General features: G+C 40.0%; 1 protein-coding gene across 1 annotated transcript in view; it reads right to left on the bottom strand.

Moving 5' to 3' along the window:
- The window catches only part of LOC147160409 (uncharacterized), a 66,442-nt gene that overhangs the window by 3,964 nt on the left and 51,675 nt on the right, over positions 1–10,803 (bottom strand). The window contains exons 31-35 of the mRNA XM_086057571.1: positions 9,767–9,961; positions 8,459–9,307; positions 6,041–6,820; positions 4,799–5,848; positions 37–2,647 (exon numbers count right to left, since the gene is read on the bottom strand). Coding sequence (XP_085913697.1) covers positions 37–2,647; positions 4,799–5,848; positions 6,041–6,820; positions 8,459–9,307; positions 9,767–9,961 — 5,485 coding nt within the window. The remainder of the gene's footprint in view (positions 1–36; positions 2,648–4,798; positions 5,849–6,040; positions 6,821–8,458; positions 9,308–9,766; positions 9,962–10,803) is intronic.

Raw genomic sequence — 10,803 nt, 5'->3', positions numbered from 1 at the left:
TTCTGCCTGTAGCAGCATCAACATCTTGTCTGTTACTGTCAAGTTCTTCTTTTTGTTTTCCCATGCTTGACAACAGACTACCCAACTGGATGCTTCTTTTCAAGAGCAGTTGGCTTTTAAATGGTACTTGGTCGGTAATCTGATCAAGGTCTGCAAGCATATTTTTCAAGGTAAGTGATATTTTCTCCATGCCATCTTTGTTGGCTTCCAATTGGAGTGCTTTTTTGTAAATGTTTTCAAGTTTCTTCTCATTAACCTCCTGAAGAGTGGCCTTCTCTGTTTCTAGGGATTGCATGTTAGCCATATAGTGATCTTGCCGCACTTTCAGCTCAGACTGTAGTTGTTCTGTCTTCTTCTTCTCCAGTGTTAGTCTCTCTTGGTCTACATCAAGACTGTTCTTCATTGAATTTAACATTGCCCTCTCATTGTTGATTCTGTCTGTAGCAGCATCAATATCTTGTCTGGTTCTATCAAGTTCTTCTTTTTGTTTCCCCATGCTTGACAACAGACTACCCAACTGGCTACTTCCACTCAACAGCAGTTTGCTTTTAACTGGTACTTGGTCTCTCACTTGATCAAGATCTGCAAGCATCTTCTTCAAAACAAGTGTGATTTTCTGCACATTTTTCTTGTTGGCTTCTAAATCGAGTAATGTTTTATAATTGCCTTTAACTTTCTTCTCATTCACATCCTGGAGAGTGGCCTTCACTGTTTTTAGAGATTGCATGTTAGTCATAAAGTGATCTCGCTGCACTTTCAGCTCAGAATGTAGTTGTTCCATCTTCTCCTTCTCCAGTGTTAGTCTTTCTTGGTCTACAACAAGGCTGTTCTTCATTAGATTTAACATTGTCCTTTCTTTGTTGATTCTGACTGTAGCCGCATCAACATCTTGTCTGTTCACGTCAAGTTCTTCTTTTTGTTTCACCATGCTTGACAACAGACTACCCAACTGGCTACTTCCACTCAACAGCAGTTTGCTTTTAACTGGTACTTGGTCTCTCACTTGATCAAGGTCTGCAAGCATATTTTTCAAGGTAAGTGATAATTTCTCCATGCCATCTTTGTTGGCTTCCAATTGGAGTGCATTTTTGTAAATGTTTTCAAGTTTCTTCTCATTCACCTCCTGGAGAGTGGCCTTCACTGTTTCTAGAGATTGTATATTAGTCATTAAGTGATCTTGCCGCACTTTCAGCTCAGACTGTAGTTGTTCCATTTTCTCCTTCTCCAGTTCTTCTTTTTGTTTCACCATGCTTGACAACAACTGAATACTTCCTCTCAACAGCAGTTTGCTTTTAACTAGTACTTGGTCTGTCACCTGATCAAGGTCTGCAAACATATTTTTCAAGCTAATTGATATTTTCTCCACGCCATCCTTGTTGGCTTGCAATTGGATTGCATTTTTGCAAATGTTTTCAATTTTCTTCTCTTTCACCTCCTGGAGAGTGGCCTTCACTGTTTCTAGTGATTGCATGTTAGCCATTAAGTGATCTTGCCACACTTTCAGCTCAGAATGCAGTTGTTCCATCTTCTCTTTGTCCTTCTCAAGTTCTTCTTTTTGTTTCACCATGCTTGACAACAGACTACCCAACTGGACACTTCCACTCAACAGCAGTTTGCTTTTAACTGGTACTTGGTCTCTCACTTGATCAAGGTCTGCAAGCATCTTCTTCAAAACAAGTGTGATTTTCTGCACATTTTTCTTGTTGGTTTCTAAATCGAGTAATGTTTTATAATTGCCTTTAACTTTCTTCTCATTCACATCCTGGAGAGTGGCCTTCACTGTTTCTAGCGATTGCATGTTAGCCATATGGCGATCTTGCCGCTCTTTCAGCTCAGACTGTAGTTGTTCTATCTTCTTCTTCTCCAGTGTTAGTCTCTCTTGGTCTACAACAAGGCTGTTCTTCATTAGATTTAACATTGCCCTGTCATTGTTGATTCTGTCTGTAGCAGCATCAACATCTTGTCTGTTACTGTCAAGTTCTTCTTTTTGTTTTCCCATGCTTGACAACAGACTACCCAACTGGATACTTCTTTTCAAGAGCAGTTTGCTTTTAAATGGTACTTGGTCTGTCATCTGATCAAGGTCTGCAAGCATATTTTTCAAGGTAAGTGATATTTTCTCCATGCCACCCTTGTTGGCTTCCAATTGGAGTGCATTTTTGTAAGTGTTTTCAAGTTTCTTCTCATTCACATCCTGGAGAGTGGCCTTCACTGTTTCTAGTAATTGCATGTTAGCCATTAAGTGATTTTGCTGCACTTTCAGCTCAGAATGTAGTTGTTCCATCTTCCCTTTGTCCTTCTCAAGTTCTTCTTTTTGTTTCACCATGCTTGACAACAGACTACCCAACTGGACACTTCCACTCAACAGCAGTTTGCTTTTAACTGGTACTTGGTCTCTCACTTGATCAAGGTCTGCAAGCATCTTCTTCAAAACAAGTGTGATTTTCTGCACACTTTTCTTGTTGGCTTCTGAATCGAGTAATGTTTTATAATTGCCTTTAACTTTCTTCTCATTCACATCCTGGAGAGTGGCCTTCACTGTTTCTAGAGATTGCATGTTAGTCATGAAGTGATCTCGCTGCACTTTCAGCTCAGAATGTAGTTGTTCCATCTTCTCCTTCTCCAGTGTTAGTCTTTCTTGGTCTACAACAAGGCTGTTCTTCATTAGATTTAACATTGTCTTCTCTTTGTTGATTCTGACTGTAGCCGCATCAACATCTTGTCTGTTCACGTCAAGTTCTTCTTTTTGTTTCACCATGCTTGACAACAGACTACCCAACTGGCTACTTCCACTCAACAGCAGTTTGCTTTTAACTGGTACTTGGTCTCTCACTTGATCAAGGTCTGCAAGCATATTTTTCAAGGTAAGTGATAATTTCTCCATGCCATCTTTGTTGGCTTCCAATTGGAGTGCTTTTTTGTAAATGTTTTCAAGTTTCTTCTCATTCACATCCTGGAGAGTGGCCTTCACTGTTTCTAGTGATTGCATGTTAGCCATTAAGTGATTTTGCCGCACTTTCAGCTCAGAATGTAGTTGTTCCATCTTCCCTTTGTCCTTCTCAAGTTCTTCTTTTTGTTTCACCATGCTTGACAACAGACTACCCAACTGGACACTTCCACTCAACAGCAGTTTGCTTTTAACTGGTACTTGGTCTCTCACTTGATCAAGGTCTGCAAGCATCTTCTTCAAAACAAGTGTGATTTTTTGCACACTTTTCTTGTTGGCTTCTGAATCGAGTAATGTTTTATAATTGCCTTTAACTTTCTTCTCATTCACATCCTGGAGAGTGGCCTTCACTGTTTCTAGAGATTGCATATTAGTCATTAAGTGATCTTGCCGCACTTTCAGCTCAGACTGTAGTTGTTCTGTCTTCTTCTTCTCCAGTGTTAGTCTCTCTTGGTCTACAACAAGACTGTTCTTCATTAGATTTAACATTGCCCTGTCATTGTAGATTCTGCCTGTAGCAGCATCAACATCTTGTCTGTTACTGTCAAATTCTTCTTTTTGTTTCCCCATGCTTGACAACAGACTACCCAACTGGACACTTCCACTCAACAGCAGTTTGCTTTTAACTGGTACTTGGTCTCTCACTTGATCAAGGTCTGCAAGCATCTTCCTCAAAACAAGTGTGATTTTCTGCACACTTTTCTTGTTGGCTTCTGAATCGAGTAATGTTTTATAATTGCTTTTAACTTTCTTCTCATTCACATCCTGGAGAGTGGCCTTCACTGTTTCTAGTGATTGCATGTTAGCCATTAAGTGATCTTGCCGCACTTTCAGCTCAGAATGTAGTTGTTCCATCTTCTCCTTCTCCAGTGTTAGTCTTTCTTGGTCTACAACAAGGCTGTTCTTCATTAGATTTAACATTGTCTTCTCTTTGTTGATTCTGACTGTAGCCGCATCAACATCTTGTCTGTTCACGTCAAGTTCTTCTTTTTGTTTCACCATGCTTGACAACAGACTACCCAACTGGCTACTTCCACTCAACAGCAGTTTGCTTTTAACTGGTACTTGGTCTCTCACTTGATCAAGGTCTGCAAGCATATTTTTCAAGGTAAGTGATATTTTCTCCATGCCATCTTTGTTGGCTTCCAATTGGAGTGCTTTTTTGTAAATGTTTTTAAGTTTCTTCTCATTAACCTCCTGAAGAGTGGCCTTCTCTGTTTCTAGGGATTGCATGTTAGCCATATAGTGATCTTGCCGCACTTTCAGCTCAGACTGTAGTTGTTCTGTCTTCTTCTTCTCCAGTGTTAGTCTCTCTTGGTCTACATCAAGACTGTTGTTCATTGAATTTAACATTGCCCTCTCATTGTTGATTCTGTCTGTCGCAGCATCAATATCTTGTCTGGTTCTATCAAGTTCTTCTTTTTGTTTCCCCATGCTTGACAACAGACTACCCAACTGGCTACTTCCACTCAACAGCAGTTTGCTTTTAACTGGTACTTGGTCTCTCACTTGATCAAGATCTGCAAGCATCTTTTTCAAAACAAGTGTGATTTTCTGCACATTTTTCTTGTTGGCTTCTAAATCGAGTAATGTTTTATAATTGCCTTTATTTTTCTTCTCATTCACATCCTGGAGAGTTGCCTTCACTGTTTCTAGCGATTGCATGTTAGCCATATGGCGATCTTGCCGCACTTTCAGCTCAGAATCCAGTTGTTCCGTCTTCTCCTTCTCCAGTGTTAGTCTCTTTTGGTCTACAACAAGACTGTTCTTCATTAGATTTAACATTGTCCTTTCTTTGTTGATTCTGACTGTAGCCGCATCAACATCTTGTCTGTTCACGTCAAGTTCTTCTTTTTGTTTCACCATGCTTGACAACAGACTACCCAACTGGCTACTTCCACTCAACAGCAGTTTGCTTTTAACTGGTACTTGGTCTCTCACTTGATCAAGGTCTGCAAGCATATTTTTCAAGGTAAGTGATAATTTCTCCATGCCATCTTTGTTGGCTTCCAATTGGAGTGCATTTTTGTAAATGTTTTCAAGTTTCTTCTCATTCACCTCTTGGAGAGTGGCCTTCACTGTTTCTAGAGATTGCATGTTTGTCATAAAGTGAACTTGCTGCACTTTCAGCTCAGAATGTAGTTGTTCCATCTTCTCCTTCTCCAGTGTTAGTCTATCTTGGTCTACAACAAGACTGTTCTTCATTAGATTTAACATTGTCTTCTCTTTGTTGATTCTGACTGTAGCCGCATCAACATCTTGTATGTTCACGTCAAGTTCTTCTTTTTGTTTCCCCATGCTTGACAACAGACTACCCAACTGGCTACTTCCACTCAACAGCAGTTTGCTTTTAACTGGTACTTGGTCTCTCACTTGATCAAGGTCTGCAATCATATTTTTCAAGGTAAGTGATATTTTCTCCATGCCATCTTTGTTGGCTTCCAATTGGAGTGCTTTTTTGTAAATGTTTTCAAGTTTCTTCTCATTCACCTCCTGAAGAGTGGCCTTCACTGTTTCTAGTGATTGCATGTTAGCCATTAAGTGATCTTGCCCCACTTTCAGCTCAGAATGTAGTTGTTCCATCTTCTCCTTGTCCTTCTCAAATTCTTCTTTTTGTTTCCCCATGCTTGACAACAGACTACCCAACTGGACACTTCCACTCAACAGCAGTTTGCTTTTAACTGGTACTTGGTCTCTCACTTGATCAAGGTCTGCAAGCATCTTCCTCAAAACAAGTGTGATTTTCTGCACACTTTTCTTGTTGGCTTCTGAATCGAGTAATGTTTTATAATTGCTTTTAACTTTCTTCTCATTCACATCCTGGAGAGTGGCCTTCACTGTTTCTAGTGATTGCATGTTAGCCATTAAGTGATCTTGCCGCACTTTCAGCTCAGAATGTAGTTGTTCCATCTTCTCCTTCTCCAGTGTTAGTCTTTCTTGGTCTACAACAAGGCTGTTCTTCATTAGATTTAACATTGTCTTCTCTTTGTTGATTCTGACTGTAGCCGCATCAACATCTTGTCTGTTCACGTCAAGTTCTTCTTTTTGTTTCACCATGCTTGACAACAGACTACCCAACTGGCTACTTCCACTCAACAGCAGTTTGCTTTTAACTGGTACTTGGTCTCTCACTTGATCAAGGTCTGCAAGCATATTTTTCAAGGTAAGTGATATTTTCTCCATGCCATCTTTGTTGGCTTCCAATTGGAGTGCTTTTTTGTAAATGTTTTTAAGTTTCTTCTCATTAACCTCCTGAAGAGTGGCCTTCTCTGTTTCTAGGGATTGCATGTTAGCCATATAGTGATCTTGCCGCACTTTCAGCTCAGACTGTAGTTGTTCTGTCTTCTTCTTCTCCAGTGTTAGTCTCTCTTGGTCTACATCAAGACTGTTGTTCATTGAATTTAACATTGCCCTCTCATTGTTGATTCTGTCTGTCGCAGCATCAATATCTTGTCTGGTTCTATCAAGTTCTTCTTTTTGTTTCCCCATGCTTGACAACAGACTACCCAACTGGCTACTTCCACTCAACAGCAGTTTGCTTTTAACTGGTACTTGGTCTCTCACTTGATCAAGATCTGCAAGCATCTTTTTCAAAACAAGTGTGATTTTCTGCACATTTTTCTTGTTGGCTTCTAAATCGAGTAATGTTTTATAATTGCCTTTATTTTTCTTCTCATTCACATCCTGGAGAGTTGCCTTCACTGTTTCTAGCGATTGCATGTTAGCCATATGGCGATCTTGCCGCACTTTCAGCTCAGAATCCAGTTGTTCCGTCTTCTCCTTCTCCAGTGTTAGTCTCTTTTGGTCTACAACAAGACTGTTCTTCATTAGATTTAACATTGTCCTTTCTTTGTTGATTCTGACTGTAGCCGCATCAACATCTTGTCTGTTCACGTCAAGTTCTTCTTTTTGTTTCACCATGCTTGACAACAGACTACCCAACTGGACACTTCCACTCAACAGCAGTTTGCTTTTAACTGGTACTTGGTCTCTCACTTGATCAAGGTCTGCAAGCATCTTCCTCAAAACAAGTGTGATTTTCTGCACACTTTTCTTGTTGGCTTCTGAATCGAGTAATGTTTTATAATTGCTTTTAACTTTCTTCTCATTCACATCCTGGAGAGTGGCCTTCACTGTTTCTAGAGATTGCATGTTAGTGATAAAGTGATCTCGCTGCACTTTCAGCTCAGAATGTAGTTGTTCCATCTTCTCCTTCTCCAGTGTTAGTCTCTTTTGGTCTACAACAAGACTGTTCTTCATTAGATTTAACATTGTCCTTTCTTTGTTGATTCTGACTGTAGCCGCATCAACATCTTGTCTGTTCACGTCAAGTTCTTCTTTTTGTTTCACCATGCTTGACAACAGACTACCCAACTGGCTACTTCCACTCAACAGCAGTTTGCTTTTAACTGGTACTTGGTCTCTCACTTGATCAAGGTCTGCAAGCATATTTTTCAAGGTAAGTGATAATTTCTCCATGCCATCTTTGTTGGCTTCCAATTGGAGTGCATTTTTGTAAATGTTTTCAAGTTTCTTCTCATTCACCTCTTGGAGAGTGGCCTTCACTGTTTCTAGAGATTGCATGTTTGTCATAAAGTGAACTTGCTGCACTTTCAGCTCAGAATGTAGTTGTTCCATCTTCTCCTTCTCCAGTGTTAGTCTATCTTGGTCTACAACAAGACTGTTCTTCATTAGATTTAACATTGTCTTCTCTTTGTTGATTCTGACTGTAGCCGCATCAACATCTTGTATGTTCACGTCAAGTTCTTCTTTTTGTTTCCCCATGCTTGACAACAGACTACCCAACTGGCTACTTCCACTCAACAGCAGTTTGCTTTTAACTGGTACTTGGTCTCTCACTTGATCAAGGTCTGCAATCATATTTTTCAAGGTAAGTGATATTTTCTCCATGCCATCTTTGTTGGCTTCCAATTGGAGTGCTTTTTTGTAAATGTTTTCAAGTTTCTTCTCATTCACCTCCTGAAGAGTGGCCTTCACTGTTTCTAGTGATTGCATGTTAGCCATTAAGTGATCTTGCCCCACTTTCAGCTCAGAATGTAGTTGTTCCATCTTCTCCTTGTCCTTCTCAAATTCTTCTTTTTGTTTCCCCATGCTTGACAACAGACTACCCAACTGGACACTTCCACTCAACAGCAGTTTGCTTTTAACTGGTACTTGGTCTCTCACTTGATCAAGGTCTGCAAGCATCTTCCTCAAAACAAGTGTGATTTTCTGCACACTTTTCTTGTTGGCTTCTGAATCGAGTAATGTTTTATAATTGCTTTTAACTTTCTTCTCATTCACATCCTGGAGAGTGGCCTTCACTGTTTCTAGTGATTGCATGTTAGCCATTAAGTGATCTTGCCGCACTTTCAGCTCAGAATGTAGTTGTTCCATCTTCTCCTTCTCCAGTGTTAGTCTTTCTTGGTCTACAACAAGGCTGTTCTTCATTAGATTTAACATTGTCTTCTCTTTGTTGATTCTGACTGTAGCCGCATCAACATCTTGTCTGTTCACGTCAAGTTCTTCTTTTTGTTTCACCATGCTTGACAACAGACTACCCAACTGGCTACTTCCACTCAACAGCAGTTTGCTTTTAACTGGTACTTGGTCTCTCACTTGATCAAGGTCTGCAAGCATATTTTTCAAGGTAAGTGATATTTTCTCCATGCCATCTTTGTTGGCTTCCAATTGGAGTGCTTTTTTGTAAATGTTTTTAAGTTTCTTCTCATTAACCTCCTGAAGAGTGGCCTTCTCTGTTTCTAGGGATTGCATGTTAGCCATATAGTGATCTTGCCGCACTTTCAGCTCAGACTGTAGTTGTTCTGTCTTCTTCTTCTCCAGTGTTAGTCTCTCTTGGTCTACATCAAGACTGTTGTTCATTGAATTTAACATTGCCCTTTCATTGTTGATTCTGTCTGTCGCAGCATCAATATCTTGTCTGGTTCTATCAAGTTCTTCTTTTTGTTTCCCCATGCTTGACAACAGACTACCCAACTGGCTACTTCCACTCAACAGCAGTTTGCTTTTAACTGGTACTTGGTCTCTCACTTGATCAAGATCTGCAAGCATCTTTTTCAAAACAAGTGTGATTTTCTGCACATTTTTCTTGTTGGCTTCTAAATCGAGTAATGTTTTATAATTGCCTTTATTTTTCTTCTCATTCACATCCTGGAGAGTTGCCTTCACTGTTTCTAGCGATTGCATGTTAGCCATATGGCGATCTTGCCGCACTTTCAGCTCAGAATCCAGTTGTTCCGTCTTCTCCTTCTCCAGTGTTAGTCTCTTTTGGTCTACAACAAGACTGTTCTTCATTAGATTTAACATTGTCCTTTCTTTGTTGATTCTGACTGTAGCCGCATCAACATCTTGTCTGTTCACGTCAAGTTCTTCTTTTTGTTTCACCATGCTTGACAACAGACTACCCAACTGGCTACTTCCACTCAACAGCAGTTTGCTTTTAACTGGTACTTGGTCTCTCACTTGATCAAGGTCTGCAAGCATCTTCCTCAAAACAAGTGTGATTTTCTGCACACTTTTCTTGTTGGCTTCTGAATCGAGTAATGTTTTATAATTGCTTTTAACTTTCTTCTCATTCACATCCTGGAGAGTGGCCTTCACTGTTTCTAGAGATTGCATGTTAGTGATAAAGTGATCTCGCTGCACTTTCAGCTCAGAATGTAGTTGTTCCATCTTCTCCTTCTCCAGTGTTAGTCTTTCTTGGTCTACAACAAGGCTGTTCTTCATTAGATTTAACATTGTCTTCTCTTTGTTGATTCTGACTGTAGCCGCATCAACATCTTGTCTGTTCACGTCAAGTTCTTCTTTTTGTTTCACCATGCTTGACAACAGACTACCCAACTGGCTACTTCCACTCAACAGCAGTTTGCTTTTAACTGGTACTTGGTCTCTCACTTGATCAAGGTCTGCAAGCATATTTTTCAAGGTAAGTGATATTTTCTCCATGCCATCTTTGTTGGCTTCCAATTGGAGTGCTTTTTTGTAAATGTTTTCAAGTTTCTTCTCATTCACATCCTGGAGAGTGGCCTTCACTGTTTCTAGTGATTGCATGTTAGCCATTAAGTGATTTTGCCGCACTTTCAGCTCAGAATGTAGTTGTTCCATCTTCCCTTTGTCCTTCTCAAGTTCTTCTTTTTGTTTCACCATGCTTGACAACAGACTACCCAACTGGACACTTCCACTCAACAGCAGTTTGCTTTTAACTGGTACTTGGTCTCTCACTTGATCAAGGTCTGCAAGCATCTTCTTCAAAACAAGTGTGATTTTTTGCACACTTTTCTTGTTGGCTTCTGAATCGAGTAATGTTTTATAATTGCCTTTAACTTTCTTCTCATTCACATCCTGGAGAGTGGCCTTCACTGTTTCTAGAGATTGCATATTAGTCATTAAGTGATCTTGCCGCACTTTCAGCTCAGACTGTAGTTGTTCTGTCTTCTTCTTCTCCAGTGTTAGTCTCTCTTGGTCTACAACAAGACTGTTCTTCATTAGATTTAACATTGCCCTGTCATTGTAGATTCTGCCTGTAGCAGCATCAACATCTTGTCTGTTACTGTCAAATTCTTCTTTTTGTTTCCCCATGCTTGACAACAGACTACCCAACTGGACACTTCCACTCAACAGCAGTTTGCTTTTAACTGGTACTTGGTCTCTCACTTGATCAAGGTCTGCAAGCATCTTCCTCAAAACAAGTGTGATTTTCTGCACACTTTTCTTGTTGGCTTCTGAATCGAGTAATGTTTTATAATTGCTTTTAACTTTCTTCTCATTCACATCCTGGAGAGTGGCCTTCACTGTTTCTAGTGATTGCATGTTAGCCATTAAGTGATCTTGCCGCA

Source organism: Leptonotus elevatus, chromosome 16 (genome assembly GCF_054856555.1).
Source record: "Leptonotus elevatus isolate MCC_2025b chromosome 16, RoL_Lele_1.0, whole genome shotgun sequence".
In the NCBI taxonomy this organism is placed as follows: Eukaryota; Metazoa; Chordata; class Actinopteri; order Syngnathiformes; family Syngnathidae; genus Leptonotus; species Leptonotus elevatus.
Note: the sequence above shows the minus strand (reverse complement) of the source record. Positions and strands in the feature narration are given on the sequence as shown.